Raw genomic sequence first — 19,837 nt, 5'->3', positions numbered from 1 at the left:
CTGTGAAAACATGTTTTACTAATGTGTCTCGTACATGATATTTGTACATTTGTACAGTGAAAATGTGCTGAATAGTTCAAGAAAGGAACCTGTAACCAGGAATGTGGTTTCTACCGAGGGGGACACAAAATGTCAGAACCAGCAGCCTCGTGCATATAGTGTGGTTGTGCTTCAGGTGATTCTTGAAAGTGTCCGGGCTCTAGATCCTTTCTGACGCCGTCCCCTCCTCTCTCTCCCACTTGTGCGCTTTCTGTACAGTCCTGAACAAAAACACCAAAAATAAATCTTCATACAATATCAACTTTGATATTGTGAATTTTTTTTAACTAAATGTAAAACAAATCACATACAATATTTCACGTTACAGTTCAATAACAGTGGTGTTGGAAACAAGTGCACAACTCTATTCATTAAACACTTATTTAATGTATTCAGATGAAAGTTTACAATGAACATTATTCATAAGCAGTTTTTTTCAGAGCCCTCCGTTACACTGTTTTAACAGATTCCTAACTATACAATGCATTTAATAACAGGGAACCGAGAACCGGTAATTAATTGGGTCGCGATCAGTGAGGTGCTGGTAATAATGATTCGCTTATGATGAAGGCGCAACACCTCGAATAGGAGCTTCGCCTTCCAGCTGTCTGAGAAAATGATTTCCTCTTATCAGTTTTATGAAAGAAAGACAAAACCAACCGTTCATTCATAAAAAGAGTTGGGACTTCCCTGCATATTATTTCGAGTTGCGAGTGAAAAGTGAAACACTGAGGCGCGTGCCATCTAACGTCTAAGCGTCATTAGTCTTAACTAATGTTCATTCAAAGTAATGAAAATACCGTGATTTATAGTCATTTATAGCTAGATAATTTAGAAATTCAAGGCAAAACGCTGTATATATATATATATATATATATATATATATATATATATATATATATATATTTTTTTTTTTTTTTTTTTGTTAATTAATTTTTTGTTCTTCAATGTGAAACTCACGAAGTTTCTCCCATTATATACGACTTTTGTGAGTTTGACTCATAAGAAATATCCAAAGTAATCATATTTATATCCAAAAAATATACTTTTTATAAGATACTTAAGATAATTTAGATACAAGGACAACAGTATCGTACTTGACAAAAGACAATGTTAGAGTCATTATAACACAAAATAACAAACGATCGAAACATGGCATTTATTGAAAATAAATAAAGCATAATCACAAAACGAAGATCGACAGGTTTCAGAAAATGAAAAATATTGTTCAGAATATTGTTCAGAATTAAACGTCATGAACACTTTCTGGCTGTCAAACCTTGTAAAACATTTTGATGGATGGATGGATGGATGGATGGATGGATGGATGGATGGATGGATGGATGGATGGATGGATGGATGGATGGATGGATGGATGGATGGATGGATGGATGGATGGATGGATGGATGGATGGATGGATGGATGGATGGATGGATGGATGGATGGATAGATAGATAGATAGATAGATAGATAGATAGATAGATAGATAGATAGATAGATAGATAGATAGATAGATGGATAGATAGATAGATAGATAGATAGATAGATAGATAGATAGATAGATAGATAGATCCGCATTAACCACAGAAATGGAAAGAGGCGCAGAGGAAAAGAGTAACGTGAGTTCATTGCCGTTTACAAAAGAAAAAGTCCAGTTTAATTCTTTCCATTCATCATTCAGATTCAGTATAAAACGGATCATTTTCGTCCATGTCTTCAGTAATATCAGGAGATTCTGTTACCGACTGCTATTTGACAGCTCTTTAGTTTTTGACTTTCAGCATACTTTTTCTGATCTTTTTGTTTTCTTGTCTCACACATCTACAATGGCACTTTGGAAATGTATCGCTCTGCTGTGTCCATTTCTGTTTTTCGCCCAAATTTGTTCAATGCCAACAAAATGCAAGCAGATGGATCTCGTGGAAACAACTCACAGTCTACTTGAGAATATGGTAAGTTATTTTTTTTATTTATCTTTGTTTGCTTTTCGTTCCTTTACCTGTATACATATTAAACTATATCTTAACATGTGTTGTGTTTTTTCTTACAGGGAGGGCTTTTTCCTCGTGAATGTTTAAAAGAACACGTCAAAATAAGCGTCCCGACATCTGCACTGCAATCAAACGACTCCAATCAGGTGAACTAGCAAAACATCAAGACTAGTCTTTCCATCATATTAGATTGTCTAAATGTATCTGTTGAATACTAGGATACTTGCTAGAACCCAGAATGATGAAGGAGAGCGGGTATAATGTTTTCTATGTTATATGTTTCCTTTGCAGAACATTGGTGTAGCAAAGGCAGGGTATAAAATCATGGAGCACATTGACTACCTGTTTGCTAACGACAGTCATCCAGAATCCTGGAACCAGAAGAAAGTGGAGGATTTCCAGAACATAGTTTATCGTTTATGTGTAAGGGAATCATATATGTTCATATAATTTCACAGAAGAATATATGAACATGCCTGTAATCTCACATTTCTCAACCGTGTGTAGATTATGGGGAGAAAGCACGAGCGACCCGTGGATGATCTTCCCACAACAGGAGATGCTCTGAAAACCTACTTTGATAAACTGGCCTCTCTCCTCAGAAACAAGGTACACCAGACCTCATTGTTCAGCATGCATAAAATATGGTTTACATAATCACTCTAACAAAATATTGTCATTCAAGCCCATGGGTTATGAATAATTGCTTCTTTTCTCCTCTTTCAGGACTACAGTGTGTGCGCGTGGGAGGTGGTTCGAAAGGAGCTCCTGCTTGTTCTTAAACTCACGCTTAACCTGACATCATTCTGTAAATTATTCTGAGTAGTTGGTCGTAGATTTATTTATTTATTTATTACATTGAGTTATTTGATTATTTATTTATTTATTTGATTATTTATTTATTTATTTATTTATGTATTTATCTGATTGATTGATTTGCGTAATTATGGTTATGTAAGATGATTATATTGAACACTCAATAAAACTGAAGACACTGAAGAACATATCTCGGAGTATAATTTACAAGAAGCGAAGTACAAGCGATCTGTATCCTGTAGCCAAAAATATAATGTTTCAATACACACTTACGCAACTAGGCTATATATTCTCTAGGCCTGCCTGCCATAGAAACATGCGTACGCAATTTTCCACGCACATATCTGGATTTCTAAAAAATAAACTTGGCGTAAATATGTACGTAGTAAATATGACATTCTAGACCATGTGTAATCTACGCACTCTTTTTCCTGGAGTGAGAAAAGTAATGAAGTAAACAACGATTTTAAAATATGTTTTCATTTCGATATACACATTTACATTAAATATTCCAGTCTCATTAATGGAGATAAGCACTGAAATTACATAAAGTCATTACGCAGAAGTAAAATATTATACGAATTTAGGCATGTTTAGTGGATGCGCTTGATCACTTTTCCTGTGGTGTTTTAATGATGGCGAGGAGTGCAAGAGGTGCACAATAATTCATCATCAGAAAAAATAATTTAATAACGCAAACAACAATTTAATAACTGTTTTCAGCTGCACGGAGGTGTTGATGTCGTGTGAAGGCAACATTATGAAAAATACCACTGTATTTGAAGGATACGACTTCGAGAAAACGCTAAGATTTGCACGTTTCCTTTTTAAAATAATTTGTCAATGACGCGCAAAGTCAGATAATAGTATTTACACTACAATAAATATAGGCCTTTGTTTTTCCACTAAAAGTAGCTACAAGATGTTCATCTTATCAGCAAAACTGCATCAATTTAATTTAATATGTTTTTTTTTTTAAACAACTGAAAGATTATTGGGCTTGTGGAAATTAATGGTATCAAATCTATTCTAAATTATTATTATTAACTATTTGAAACAGTTTTTATGGGTATAATATTTATTCTAAAACATAAGCATACTGGTTGATTTTTAGCCATATTAATGAATGTGTATGGCACAAATTGCATTTAGTTCATAGCTCATATTTCCTTAATGTCTTGTACCTTTGACGGTGGTAAATATGCTGTCAAGTGGAGGGGGATATGCATAGAAATGATATGCAGATGAGGTTATGCATAGTAAAACTAGGTGTTATAAGCTCCATATATGGTGATCTCGGGGAGGAGTTGGGCTGTGATGGAGGAAATGCAAGTGAAAATTAGATTTAATGAACAGAAAGGCAGACAAAAAGAAAGAGGATCAGGTGAGGGATACAAATTCTGCAACCAACGTGCTTGCATCAACCTAATACAAACAACTACAATTACAATTCAGCCAGGCAGAGTGGTGGGAGAGTGGTGTATAAATAGTCCATGACACTGAGGAACAGCTGAGGGTGTAATAAGTGACAGGTGTGTGGAGTTTGGGGAATGGAGTCCGGGAGGACGAGAGATGGTGACCTCTGGTGGATAGAGGGAGAAACGCAGGGTCTGGACTCATGACAAACACACATTCTTCCACTGACTGGGATTTATAAAGGGACTTTTGCGCAGGTTCTGGCGTATGCTTGGATTTGTAAAAATCAAAAACTTGTGTGAACACAAAATATAGCTTCTTTGCCTAAGTAAACTTTTAGGATGAAATCTACGGAAAGTTTTTTAAATGAGACCCATACAGAGGCTAAACCTAGATTAAGCCAACCTTGAGAAAAACTCATCTGCCTGTAGCTTTCTAGGAACCATAGAGCTCAGAGGCCTTTTTTGTTTAATGTGCGTATGCACAGATGATTTTAGAGTGTGCGTATACGCTAAAATACACAGCTACGTTCATATTTATAAAAACGGTATCTCCCTGTTTTGTAAAAGAATAGGCCTATGCCATTCAATAATGGTTTTAATATATTCTGTTCAATAACAATTTTAACTTTTTATTTATAACATCTGCTGCAAATAGTTTCTGTGAAAATGAATAGAGACATCAGCCTTAAACTTGTTTTTTGTAATTTAGATCAGGTATATTTGTAGTATAAAATACACTATATATTTTTATGTGACAAAATATATAGTTTTTGAAATACTTTCTTTTGTGGAACATAAAAGAAGTCATTTTGAAGACTGTTGGTAACAAAGTTGTTTTGGTTACCTATGACTTTCATTACAAAAAATACTGAGATGTTTCTCAAATTATCTTCTTTTATATTCCATATGTTAGGTCGTTGTACCATAAATGTCTATGTGTAATAAATCTTATGTTGAATCAAATAAAATATTTCTAAAGCTACCATTTGTAAAGTCTACTTGATACTTTCTGATTTAACACGAAAATATCTTAAATAATCTGTTGTGGCTATTTTTACAGTCAAATTTGTTTTGAGATTAATAAGATTAATTAATCGAAACATCATGTAATTAATTAGATTAAAGTGCATGATTGGCATGGTTTCAGAACCTGTCACCTTAGGTATGAGTCCTGGGTGAAGCATGTATGTAATTATAATAAATATTTTAAAATTGTGTTTTTATTGTTCTATTCTTGTTGTGTGTTGGAACATCTCTATGACAACTGAATGAACTCTTTCTGAATATGTTATTTTGGTCATGAAAACATTTACATGAATAAAAGACATCAAGCCACCTGTGGCTTGTGAAACCCCCCAATGCTTTGATTTGCGTTAGTCACGTGACATCCGGCATTTCAACATTGGATCATGTATGGATTTTTGCAAATTGGATCAACGTTGCTATTGTTGTTTCACTGTCTTACCTTCTTTATTATAAAGGTTAAAAATCAAATGACTGGCAACAAAAGTTTCACAATCAACTTCAATAAACTACCACATGCTCAAAACTGAGAAACCATACTATATAAAAAAGATGAAAATAATTCTAAACTTTAGATTGCAGTGTTTGTGCATGGATGTATTGTTAAAAACCTGTAGAAGATACGGTGGCCGAGATAGCTCAACGCGCTGCAATTTAAGAAAACACATGCAAATTGAAAAAAAAAAACAGCAAATAAAAAAAAACATCTTCATCAATTTGACAACAAAAGTGCTGCGAATAATCACAACACATGCATATTAAGAAACGCTGCAAATCATCACAACACATGAATATAACAAAATGTGCTGCAAATCCTCAAGCACATGCACATTAAGAAACAAATAATGAAGCATTGCAAATTTCTTTTCATTAACCTTGAAATTATATTTAGCTGAGGATATTAAAGTTAGCCATCTTAAGTAACGTTTTACATTTAATCATGTAATTATTCAGCTTATTTAGGCTAATAATATCCAAAAGATAAAGGAATCATGCAATCAGGGTGTTTAAAAAATAAAATAAAAACTCACCTTTCAGTTCACCAACAACTCCACTGACCAGTAGGCTAGACACTGCACGATAAGCAAATCCCAGCCGGGTCCGACACTTTTTGAGGTTTCCTATAAACATTTCCATTGTGGTCAGTGCTATTTGTAGCAGGATTTTCAGCGTTTCTTAATTTGCATGTGTTGTGATGATTTGCAGCGCGTTTCGTTATATGCATGTGTTGTGATGATTTGCAACACTTGTGTTGTCAAATTGATGAAGATGTTTTTTTTATATTTGCTGGTGTTTTTTCAATTTGCATGTGTTTTCTCAAATTGCAGTGCATTGAGCTATCTCGGCCACCGTATAAGAACAATCCAAATACAACATATTTTTAGCTGCACTTGAAGTGACACCCTTGTAATTTTATGACTGAAATCAGTTGATCTTTTATTTTGGTGTAAAACTATAGTTTCTGTGAAAACATGTTTTACTAATGTGTCTCGTACATGATATTTGTACATTTGTGCATTGAAAATGTGCTGAACAGTTCAAGAAAGGAACCTGTAACCAGGAATGTGATTTCTACCGAGGGGGACACAAAATGTCAGAACCAGCAGCCTCGTGCATATAGTGTGGTTGTGCTTCAGGTGATTCTTGAAAGTGTCCGGGCTCTAGATCCTTTCTGACGCCGTCCCCTCCTCTCTCTCCCACTTGTGCGCTTTCTGTACAGTCCTGAACAAAAACACCAAAAATAAATCTTCATACAATATCAACTTTGATATTGTGAAAATTATTTAACTAAATGCAAAACAAATCACATACAATATTTCACGTTACAGTTCAATAACAGTGGTGTTGGAAACAAGTGCGCAACTCTATTCATTAAACACTTATTTAATGTATTCAGATGAAAGTTTACAATGAACATTATTCATAAGCAGTTTTTTTCAGAGCCCTCCGTTACACTGTTTGAACAGATTCCTAACTATACAATGCATTTAATAACAGGGAACCGAGAACCGGTAATTAATTGGGTCGCGATCAGTGAGGTGCTGGTAATAATGATTCGCTTATGATGAAGGCGCAACACCTCGAATAGGAGCTTCGCCTTCCAGCTGTCTGAGAAAATGATTTCCTCTTATCAGTTTTATGAAAGAAAGACAAAACCAACCGTTCATTCATAAAAAGAGTTGGGACTTCCCTTCATATTATTTCGAGTTGCGAGTGAAAAGTGAAACACTGAGGCGCGTGCCATCTAACGTCTAAGCGTCATTAGTCTTAACTAATGTTCATTCAAAGTAATGAAAATACCGTGATTTATAGTCATTTATAGCTAGATAATTTAGAAATTCAAGGCAAAACGCTGTATATATATATATATATATATATATATTTTTTTTTTTTTTTGTTAATTAATTTTTTGTTCTTCAATGTGAAACTCACGAACTTTCTCCCATTATATACGACTTTTGTGAGTTTGACTCATAAGAAATATCCAAAGTAATCATATTTATATCCAAAAAATATACTTTTTATAAGATACTTAAGATAATTTAGATACAAGGACAACAGTATCGTACTTGACAAAAGACAATGTTAGAGTCATTATAACACAAAATAACAAACGATCGAAACATGGCATTTATTGAAAATAAATAAAGCATAATCACAAAACGAAGATCGACAGGTTTCAGAAAATGAAAAATATTGTTCAGAATATTGTTCAGAATTAAACGTCATGAACACTTTCTGGCTGTCAAACCTTGTAAAACATTTTGATGGATGGATGGATGGATGGATGGATGGATGGATGGATGGATAGATGGATAGATGGATAGATGGATAGATAGATAGATAGATAGATAGATAGATAGATAGATAGATAGATAGATCCGCATTAACCACAGAAATGGAAAGAGGCGCAGAGGAAAAGAGTAACGTGAGTTCATTGCCGTTTACAAAAGAAAAAGTCCAGTTTAATTCTTTCCATTCATCATTCAGATTCAGTATAAAACGGATCATTTTCGTCCATGTCTTCAGTAATATCAGGAGATTCTGTTACCGACTGCTATTTGACAGCTCTTTAGTTTTTGACTTTCAGCATACTTTTTCTGATCTTTTTGTTTTCTTGTCTCACACATCTACAATGGCACTTTGGAAATGTATCGCTCTGCTGTGTCCATTTCTGTTTTTCGCCCAAATTTGTTCAATGCCAACAAAATGCAAGCAGATGGATCTCGTGGAAACAACTCACAGTCCTACTTGAGAATATGGTAAGTTATTTTTTTTATTTATCTTTGTTTGCTTTTCGTTCCTTTACCTGTATACATATTAAACTATATCTTAACATGTGTTGTGTTTTTTCTTACAGGGAGGGCTTTTTCCTCGTGAATGTTTAAAAGAACACGTCAAAATAAGCGTCCCGACATCTGCACTGCAATCAAACGACTCCAATCAGGTGAACTAGCAAAACATCAAGACTAGTCTTTCCATCATATTAGATTGTCTAAATGTATCTGTTGAATACTAGGATACTTGCTAGAACCCAGAATGATGAAGGAGAGCGGGTATAATGTTTTCTATGTTATATGTTTCCTTTGCAGAACATTGGTGTAGCAAAGGCAGGGTATAAAATCATGGAGCACATTGACTACCTGTTTGCTAACGACAGTCATCCAGAATCCTGGAACCAGAAGAAAGTGGAGGATTTCCAGAACATAGTTTATCGTTTATGTGTAAGGGAATCATATATGTTCATATAATTTCACAGAAGAATATATGAACATGCCTGTAATCTCACATTTCTCAACCGTGTGTAGATTATGGGGAGAAAGCACGAGCGACCCGTGGATGATCTTCCCACAACAGGAGATGCTCTGAAAACCTACTTTGATAAACTGGCCTCTCTCCTCAGAAACAAGGTACACCAGACCTCATTGTTCAGCATGCATAAAATATGGTTTACATAATCACTCTAACAAAATATTGTCATTCAAGCCCATGGGTTATGAATAATTGCTTCTTTTCTCCTCTTTCAGGACTACAGTGTGTGCGCGTGGGAGGTGGTTCGAAAGGAGCTCCTGCTTGTTCTTAAACTCACGCTTAACCTGACATCATTCTGTAAATTATTCTGAGTAGTTGGTCGTAGATTTATTTATTTATTTATTACATTTAGTTATTTGATTATTTATTTATTTATTTATTTGATTATTTATTTGATTATTTATTTATTTATTTATGTATTTATCTGATTGATTGATTTGCGTAATTATGGTTATGTAAGATGATTATATTGAACACTCAATAAAACTGAAGACACTGAAGAACATATCTCGGAGTATAATTTACAAGAAGCGAAGTACAAGCGATCTGTATCCCATGTTGCAAAATGTATTTTTACACAAAACGGCCAAAAATATAATGTTTCAATACACACTTACGCAACTAGGCTATATATTCTCTAGGCCTGCCTGCCATAGAAACATGCGTACGCAATTTTCCACGCACATATCTGGATTTCTAAAAAATAAACTTGGCGTAAATATGTACGTAGTAAATATGACATTCTAGACCATGTGTAATCTACGCACTCTTTTTCCTGGAGTGAGAAAAGTAATGAAGTAAACAACGATTTTAAAATATGTTTTCATTTCGATATACACATTTACATTAAATATTCCAGTCTCATTAATGGAGATAAGCACTGAAATTACATAAAGTCATTACGCAGAAGTAAAATATTATACGAATTTAGGCATGTTTAGTGGATGCGCTTGATCACTTTTCCTGTGGTGTTTTAATGATGGCGAGGAGTGCAAGAGGTGCACAATAATTCATCATCAGAAAAAATAATTTAATAACGCAAACAACAATTTAATAACTGTTTTCAGCTGCACGGAGGTGTTGATGTCGTGTGAAGGCAACATTATGAAAAATACCACTGTATTTGAAGGATACGACTTCGAGAAAACGCTAAGATTTGCACGTTTCCTTTTTAAAATAATTTGTCAATGACGCGCAAAGTCAGATAATAGTATTTACACTACAATAAATATAGGCCTTTGTTTTTCCACTAAAAGTAGCTACAAGATGTTCATCTTATCAGCAAAACTGCATCAATTTAATTTAATATGTTTTTTTTTTTAAACAACTGAAAGATTATTGGGCTTGTGGAAATTAATGGTATCAAATCTATTCTAAATTATTATTATTAACTATTTGAAACAGTTTTTATGGGTATAATATTTATTCTAAAACATAAGCATACTGGTTGATTTTTAGCCATATTAATGAATGTGTATGGCACAAATTGCATTTAGTTCATAGCTCATATTTCCTTAATGTCTTGTACCTTTGACGGTGGTAAATATGCTGTCAAGTGGAGGGGGATATGCATAGAAATGATATGCAGATGAGGTTATGCATAGTAAAACTAGGTGTTATAAGCTCCATATATGGTGATCTCGGGGAGGAGTTGGGCTGTGATGGAGGAAATGCAAGTGAAAATTAGATTTAATGAACAGAAAGGCAGACAAAAAGAAAGAGGATCAGGTGAGGGATACAAATTCTGCAACCAACGTGCTTGCATCAACCTAATACAAACAACTACAATTACAATTCAGCCAGGCAGAGTGGTGGGAGAGTGGTGTATAAATAGTCCATGACACTGAGGAACAGCTGAGGGTGTAATAAGTGACAGGTGTGTGGAGTTTGGGGAATGGAGTCCGGGAGGACGAGAGATGGTGACCTCTGGTGGATAGAGGGAGAAACGCAGGGTCTGGACTCATGACAAACACACATTCTTCCACTGACTGGGATTTATAAAGGGACTTTTGCGCAGGTTCTGGCGTATGCTTGGATTTGTAAAAATCAAAAACTTGTGTGAACACAAAATATAGCTTCTTTGCCTAAGTAAACTTTTAGGATGAAATCTACGGAAAGTTTTTTAAATGAGACCCATACAGAGGCTAAACCTAGATTAAGCCAACCTTGAGAAAAACTCATCTGCCTGTAGCTTTCTAGTAACCATAGAGCTCAGAGGCCTTTTTTGTTTAATGTGCGTATGCACAGATGATTTTAGAGTGTGCGTATACGCTAAAATACACAGCTACGTTCATATTTATAAAAACGGTATCTCCCTGTTTTGTAAAAGAATAGGCCTATGCCATTCAATAATGGTTTTAATATATTCTGTTCAATAACAATTTTAACTTTTTATTTATAACATCTGCTGCAAATAGTTTCTGTGAAAATGAATAGAGACATCAGCCTTAAACTTGTTTTTTGTAATTTAGATCAGGTATATTTGTAGTATAAAATACACTATATATTTTTATGTGACAAAATATATAGTTTTTGAAATACTTTCTTTTGTGGAACATAAAAGAAGTCATTTTGAAGACTGTTGGTAACAAAGTTGTTTTGGTTACCTATGACTTTCATTACAAAAAATACTGAGATGTTTCTCAAATTATCTTCTTTTATATTCCATATGTTAGGTCGTTGTACCATAAATGTCTATGTGTAATAAATCTTATGTTGAATCAAATAAAATATTTCTAAAGCTACCATTTGTAAAGTCTACTTGATACTTTCTGATTTAACACGAAAATATCTTAAATAATCTGTTGTGGCTATTTTTACAGTCAAATTTGTTTTGAGATTAATAAGATTAATTAATCGAAACATCATGTAATTAATTAGATTAAAGTGCATGATTGGCATGGTTTCAGAACCTGTCACCTTAGGTATGAGTCCTGGGTGAAGCATGTATGTAATTATAATAAATATTTTAAAATTGTGTTTTTATTGTTCTATTCTTGTTGTGTGTTGGAACATCTCTATGACAACTGAATGAACTCTTTCTGAATATGTTATTTTGGTCATGAAAACATTTACATGAATAAAAGACATCAAGCCACCTGTGGCTTGTGAAACCCCCCAATGCTTTGATTTGCGTTAGTCACGTGACATCCGGCATTTCAACATTGGATTATGTATGGATTTTTGCAAATTGGATCAACGTTGCTATTGTTGTTTCACTGTCTTACCTTCTTTATTATAAAGGTTAAAAATCAAATGACTGGCAACAAAAGTTTCACAATCAACTTCAATAAACTACCACATGCTCAAAACTGAGAAACCATACTATATAAAAAAGATGAAAATAATTCTAAACTTTAGATTGCAGTGTTTGTGCATGGATGTATTGTTAAAAACCTGTAGAAGATACGGTGGCCGAGATAGCTCAACGCGCTGCAATTTAAGAAAACACATGCAAATTGAAAAAAAAAAACAGCAAATAAAAAAAACCATCTTCATCAATTTGACAACAAAAGTGCTGCGAATAATCACAACACATGCATATTAAGAAACGCTGCAAATCATCACAACACATGAATATAACAAAATGTGCTGCAAATCCTCAAGCACATGCACATTAAGAAACAAATAATGAAGCATTGCAAATTTCTTTTCATTAACCTTGAAATTATATTTAGCTGAGGATATTAAAGTTAGCCATCTTAAGTAACGTTTTACATTTAATCATGTAATTATTCAGCTTATTTAGGCTAATAATATCCAAAAGATAAAGGAATCATGCAATCAGGGTGTTTAAAAAATAAAATAAAAACTCACCTTTCAGTTCACCAACAACTCCACTGACCAGTAGGCTAGACACTGCACGATAAGCAAATCCCAGCCGGGTCCGACACTTTTTGAGGTTTCCTATAAACATTTCCATTGTGGTCAGTGCTATTTGTAGCAGGATTTTCAGCGTTTCTTAATTTGCATGTGTTGTGATGATTTGCAGCGCGTTTCGTTATATGCATGTGTTGTGATGATTTGCAACACTTGTGTTGTCAAATTGATGAAGATGTTTTTTTTATATTTGCTGGTGTTTTTTCAATTTGCATGTGTTTTCTCAAATTGCAGTGCATTGAGCTATCTCGGCCACCGTATAAGAACAATCCAAATACAACATATTTTTAGCTGCACTTGAAGTGACACCCTTGTAATTTTATGACTGAAATCAGTTGATCTTTTATTTTGGTGTAAAACTATAGTTTCTGTGAAAACATGTTTTACTAATGTGTCTCGTACATGATATTTGTACATTTGTACAGTGAAAATGTGCTGAATAGTTCAAGAAAGGAACCTGTAACCAGGAATGTGGTTTCTACCGAGGGGGACACAAAATGTCAGAACCAGCAGCCTCGTGCATATAGTGTGGTTGTGCTTCAGGTGATTCTTGAAAGTGTCCGGGCTCTAGATCCTTTCTGACGCCGTCCCCTCCTCTCTCTCCCACTTGTGCGCTTTCTGTACAGTCCTGAACAAAAACACCAAAAATAAATCTTCATACAATATCAACTTTGATATTGTGAAAATTATTTAACTAAATGCAAAACAAATCACATACAATATTTCACGTTACAGTTCAATAACAGTGGTGTTGGAAACAAGTGCGCAACTCTATTCATTAAACACTTATTTAATGTATTCAGATGAAAGTTTACAATGAACATTATTCATAAGCAGTTTTTTTCAGAGCCCTCCGTTACACTGTTTGAACAGATTCCTAACTATACAATGCATTTAATAACAGGGAACCGAGAACCGGTAATTAATTGGGTCGCGATCAGTGAGGTGCTGGTAATAATGATTCGCTTATGATGAAGGCGCAACACCTCGAATAGGAGCTTCGCCTTCCAGCTGTCTGAGAAAATGATTTCCTCTTATCAGTTTTATGAAAGAAAGACAAAACCAACCGTTCATTCATAAAAAGAGTTGGGACTTCCCTGCATATTATTTCGAGTTGCGAGTGAAAAGTGAAACACTGAGGCGCGTGCCATCTAACGTCTAAGCGTCATTAGTCTTAACTAATGTTCATTCAAAGTAATGAAAATACCGTGATTTATAGTCATTTATAGCTAGATAATTTAGAAATTCATGGCAAAACGCTGTATATATATATATATATATATATATTTTTTTTTTTTTTTTTTGTTAATTAATTTTTTGTTCTTCAATGTGAAACTCACGAACTTTCTCCCATTATATACGACTTTTGTGAGTTTGACTCATAAGAAATATCCAAAGTAATCATATTTATATCCAAAAAATATACTTTTTATAAGATACTTAAGATAATTTAGATACAAGGACAACAGTATCGTACTTGACAAAAGACAATGTTAGAGTCATTATAACACAAAATAACAAACGATCGAAACATGGCATTTATTGAAAATAAATAAAGCATAATCACAAAACGAAGATCGACAGGTTTCAGAAAATGAAAAATATTGTTCAGAATATTGTTCAGAATTAAACGTCATGAACACTTTCTGGCTGTCAAACCTTGTAAAACATTTTGATGGATGGATGGATGGATGGATGGATGGATGGATGGATGGATGGATGGATGGATGGATGGATGGATGGATGGATGGATGGATGGATGGATGGATAGATAGATAGATAGATAGATAGATAGATAGATAGATAGATAGATCCGCATTAACCACAGAAATGGAAAGAGGCGCAGAGGAAAAGAGTAACGTGAGTTCATTGCCGTTTACAAAAGAAAAAGTCCAGTTTAATTCTTTCCATTCATCATTCAGATTCAGTATAAAACGGATCATTTTCGTCCATGTCTTCAGTAATATCAGGAGATTCTGTTACCGACTGCTATTTGACAGCTCTTTAGTTTTTGACTTTCAGCATACTTTTTCTGATCTTTTTGTTTTCTTGTCTCACACATCTACAATGGCACTTTGGAAATGTATCGCTCTGCTGTGTCCATTTCTGTTTTTCGCCCAAATTTGTTCAATGCCAACAAAATGCAAGCAGATGGATCTCGTGGAAACAACTCACAGTCTACTTGAGAATATGGTAAGTTATTTTTTTTATTTATCTTTGTTTGCTTTTCGTTCCTTTACCTGTATACATATTAAACTATATCTTAACATGTGTTGTGTTTTTTCTTACAGGGAGGGCTTTTTCCTCGTGAATGTTTAAAAGAACACGTCAAAATAAGCGTCCCGACATCTGCACTGCAATCAAACGACTCCAATCAGGTGAACTAGCAAAACATCAAGACTAGTCTTTCCATCATATTAGATTGTCTAAATGTATCTGTTGAATACTAGGATACTTGCTAGAACCCAGAATGATGAAGGAGAGCGGGTATAATGTTTTCTATGTTATATGTTTCCTTTGCAGAACATTGGTGTAGCAAAGGCAGGGTATAAAATCATGGAGCACATTGACTACCTGTTTGCTAACGACAGTCATCCAGAATCCTGGAACCAGAAGAAAGTGGAGGATTTCCAGAACATAGTTTATCGTTTATGTGTAAGGGAATCATATATGTTCATATAATTTCACAGAAGAATATATGAACATGCCTGTAATCTCACATTTCTCAACCGTGTGTAGATTATGGGGAGAAAGCACGAGCGACCCGTGGATGATCTTCCCACAACAGGAGATGCTCTGAAAACCTACTTTGATAAACTGGCCTCTCTCCTCAGAAACAAGGTACACCAGACCTCATTGTTCAGCATGCATAAAATATGGTTTACATAATCACTCTAACAAAATATTGTCATTCAAGCCCATGGGTTATGAATAATTGCTTCTTTTCTCCTCTTTCAGGACTACAGTGTGTGCGCGTGGGAGGTGGTTCGAAAGGAGCTCCTGCTTGTTCTTAAACTCACGCTTAACCTGACATCATTCTGTAAATTATTCTGAGTAGTTGGTCGTAGATTTATTTATTTATTTATTTATTTGATTGTGTATTTATTTATTTATTTATTTATTTATTTATCTGATTATTTATTTATTTATTTATTTATGTATTTATCTGATTGATTGATTTGCGTAATTATGGTTATGTAAGATGATTATATTGAACACTCAATAAAACTGAAGACACTGAAGAACATATCTCGGAGTATAATTTACAAGAAGCGAAGTACAAGCGATCTGTATCCCATGTTGCAAAATGTATTTTTACACAAAACGGCCAAAAATATAATGTTTCAATACACACTTACGCAACTAGGCTATATATTCTCTAGGCCTGCCTGCCATAGAAACATGCGTACGCAATTTTCCACGCACATATCTGGATTTCTAAAAAATAAACTTGGCGTAAATATGTACGTAGTAAATATGACATTCTAGACCATGTGTAATCTACGCACTCTTTTTCCTGGAGGGAGAAAAGTAATGAAGTAAACAACGATTTTAAAATATGTTTTCATTTCGATATACACATTTACATTAAATATTCCAGTCTCATTAATGGAGATAAGCACTGAAATTACATAAAGTCATTACGCAGAAGTAAAATATTATACGAATTTAGGCATGTTTAGTGGATGCGCTTGATCACTTTTCCTGTGGTGTTTTAATGATGGCGAGGAGTGCAAGAGGTGCACAATAATTCATCATCAGAAAAAATAATTTAATAACGCAAACAACAATTTAATAACTGTTTTCAGCTGCACGGAGGTGTTGATGTCGTGTGAAGGCAACATTATGAAAAATACCACTGTATTTGAAGGATACGACTTCGAGAAAACGCTAAGATTTGCACGTTTCCTTTTTAAAATAATTTGTCAATGACGCGCAAAGTCAGATAATAGTATTTACACTACAATAAATATAGGCCTTTGTTTTTCCACTAAAAGTAGCTACAAGATGTTCATCTTATCAGCAAAACTGCATCAATTTAATTTAATATGTTTTTTTTTTTAAACAACTGAAAGATTATTGGGCTTGTGGAAATTAATGGTATCAAATCTATTCTAAATTATTATTATTAACTATTTGAAACAGTTTTTATGGGTATAATATTTATTCTAAAACATAAGCATACTGGTTGATTTTTAGCCATATTAATGAATGTGTATGGCACAAATTGCATTTAGTTCATAGCTCATATTTCCTTAATGTCTTGTACCTTTGACGGTGGTAAATATGCTGTCAAGTGGAGGGGGATATGCATAGAAATGATATGCAGATGAGGTTATGCATAGTAAAACTAGGTGTTATAAGCTCCATATATGGTGATCTCGGGGAGGAGTTGGGCTGTGATGGAGGAAATGCAAGTGAAAATTAGATTTAATGAACAGAAAGGCAGACAAAAAGAAAGAGGATCAGGTGAGGGATACAAATTCTGCAACCAACGTGCTTGCATCAACCTAATACAAACAACTACAATTACAATTCAGCCAGGCAGAGTGGTGGGAGAGTGGTGTATAAATAGTCCATGACACTGAGGAACAGCTGAGGGTGTAATAAGTGACAGGTGTGTGGAGTTTGGGGAATGGAGTCCGGGAGGACGAGAGATGGTGACCTCTGGTGGATAGAGGGAGAAACGCAGGGTCTGGACTCATGACAAACGCACATTCTTCCACTGACTGGGATTTATAAAGGGACTTTTGCGCAGGTTCTGGCGTATGCTTGGATTTGTAAAAATCAAAAACTTGTGTGAACGCAAAATATAGCTTCTTTGCCTAAGTAAACTTTTAGGATGAAATCTACGGAAAGTTTTTTAAATGAGACCCATACAGAGGCTAAACCTAGATTAAGCCAACCTTGAGAAAAACTCATCTGCCTGTAGCTTTCTAGGAACCATAGAGCTCAGAGGCCTTTTTTGTTTAATGTGCGTATGCACAGATGATTTTAGAGTGTGCGTATACGCTAAAATACACAGCTACGTTCATATTTATAAAAACGGTATCTCCCTGTTTTGTAAAAGAATAGGCCTATGCCATTCAATAATGGTTTTAATATATTCTGTTCAATAACAATTTTAACTGTTTTTATTTATAACATCTGCTGCAAATAGTTTCTGTGAAAATGAATAGAGACATCAGCCTTAAACTTGTTTTTTGTAATTTAGATCAGGTATATTTGTAGTATAAAATACACTATATATTTTTATGTGACAAAATATATAGTTTTTGAAATACTTTCTTTTGTGGAACATAAAAGAAGTCATTTTGAAGACTGTTGGTAACAAAGTTGTTTTGGTTACCTATGACTTTCATTACAAAAAATACTGAGATGTTTCTCAAATTATCTTCTTTTATATTCCATATGTTAGGTCGTTGTACCATAAATGTCTATGTGTAATAAATCTTATGTTGAATCAAATAAAATATTTCTAAAGCTACCATTTGTAAAGTCTACTTGATACTTTCTGATTTAACACGAAAATATCTTAAATAATCTGTTGTGGCTATTTTTACAGTCAAATTTGTTTTGAGATTAATAAGATTAATTAATCGAAACATCATGTAATTAATTAGATTAAAGTGCATGATTGGCATGGTTTCAGAACCTGTCACCTTAGGTATGAGTCCTGGGTGAAGCATGTATGTAATTATAATAAATATTTTAAAATTGTGTTTTTATTGTTCTATTCTTGTTGTGTGTTGGAACATCTCTATGACAACTGAATGAACTCTTTCTGAATATGTTATTTTGGTCATGAAAACATTTACATGAATAAAAGACATCAAGCCACCTGTGGCTTGTGAAACCCCCCAATGCTTTGATTTGCGTTAGTCACGTGACATCCGGCATTTCAACATTGGATTATGTATGGATTTTTGCAAATTGGATCAACGTTGCTATTGTTGTTTCACTGTCTTACCTTCTTTATTATAAAGGTTAAAAATCAAATGACTGGCAACAAAAGTTTCACAATCAACTTCAATAAACTACCACATGCTCAAAACTGAGAAACCATACTATATAAAAAAGATGAAAATAATTCTAAACTTTAGATTGCAGTGTTTGTGCATGGATGTATTGTTAAAAACCTGTAGAAGATACGGTGGCCGAGATAGCTCAACGCGCTGCAATTTAAGAAAACACATGCAAATTGAAAAAAAAAAAACAGCAAATAAAAAAAAACATCTTCATCAATTTGACAACAAAAGTGCTGCGAATAATCACAACACATGCATATTAAGAAATGCTGCAAATCATCACAACACATGAATATAACAAAATGTGCTGCAAATCCTCAAGCACATGCACATTAAGAAACAAATAATGAAGCATTGCAAATTTCTTTTCATTAACCTTGAAATTATATTTAGCTGAGGATATTAAAGTTAGCCATCTTAAGTAACGTTTTACATTTAATCATGTAATTATTCAGCTTATTTAGGCTAATAATATCCAAAAGATAAAGGAATCATGCAATCAGGGTGTTTAAAAAATAAAATAAAAACTCACCTTTCAGTTCACCAACAACTCCACTGACCAGTAGGCTAGACACTGCACGATAAGCAAATCCCAGCCGGGTCCGACACTTTTTGAGGTTTCCTATAAACATTTCCATTGTGGTCAGTGCTATTTGTAGCAGGATTTTCAGCGTTTCTTAATTTGCATGTGTTGTGATGATTTGCAGCGCGTTTCGTTATATGCATGTGTTGCGATGATTTGCAACACTTGTGTTGTCAAATTGATGAAGATGTTTTTTTTATATTTGCTGGTGTTTTTTCAATTTGCATGTGTTTTCTCAAATTGCA

At 34.1% G+C, this 19,837-nt stretch overlaps 2 protein-coding genes and 1 pseudogene across 2 annotated transcripts in view; all 3 read left to right on the top strand.

Moving 5' to 3' along the window:
* The first annotated feature begins 2,325 nt into the window (after positions 1–2,325).
* Positions 2,326–2,865, top strand: LOC132111841 (interferon alpha-4-like). Its single transcript, XM_059519505.1, has 3 exons — positions 2,326–2,454; positions 2,539–2,640; positions 2,758–2,865. Exons 1-3 carry the CDS (start codon positions 2,356–2,358, stop codon positions 2,851–2,853), a joined length of 297 nt encoding a protein of 98 aa, XP_059375488.1. The 5' UTR covers positions 2,326–2,355; the 3' UTR covers positions 2,854–2,865.
* A 5,559-nt stretch (positions 2,866–8,424) lies between these two features.
* Positions 8,425–9,424, top strand: LOC132111763 (interferon alpha-17-like; annotated as a pseudogene).
* Positions 9,425–15,030: 5,606 nt separating this feature from the next.
* The window catches only part of LOC132113598 (interferon alpha-17-like), a 6,810-nt gene continuing 2,003 nt past the window's right edge, over positions 15,031–19,837 (top strand). The window contains exons 1-6 of the mRNA XM_059521857.1: positions 15,031–15,173; positions 15,272–15,358; positions 15,504–15,635; positions 15,720–15,821; positions 15,939–16,020; positions 18,196–18,200. Of these exons, the coding sequence (XP_059377840.1) occupies positions 15,048–15,173; positions 15,272–15,358; positions 15,504–15,635; positions 15,720–15,821; positions 15,939–16,020; positions 18,196–18,200 (534 nt within the window). The 5' untranslated portion in view covers positions 15,031–15,047. The remainder of the gene's footprint in view (positions 15,174–15,271; positions 15,359–15,503; positions 15,636–15,719; positions 15,822–15,938; positions 16,021–18,195; positions 18,201–19,837) is intronic.

The sequence above is a fragment of the Carassius carassius genome, chromosome 1 (assembly GCF_963082965.1).
Source record: "Carassius carassius chromosome 1, fCarCar2.1, whole genome shotgun sequence".
Taxonomy (NCBI): Eukaryota; Metazoa; Chordata; class Actinopteri; order Cypriniformes; family Cyprinidae; genus Carassius; species Carassius carassius.
This window is presented reverse-complemented; position numbering and strand designations above follow the sequence as displayed.

Coding starts and splice junctions, on each gene's coding strand:
- LOC132111841 (XM_059519505.1), top strand. CDS start 2,356: ATGGAGCACATTGACTACCTGTTTGCTAACGACAGTCATCCAGAATCC. Junction 2,455..2,538: donor ACATAGTTTATCGTTTATGT/GTAAGGGAATCA, acceptor AACCGTGTGTAG/ATTATGGGGAGAAAGCACGA. Junction 2,641..2,757: donor CCTCTCTCCTCAGAAACAAG/GTACACCAGACC, acceptor CTCCTCTTTCAG/GACTACAGTGTGTGCGCGTG.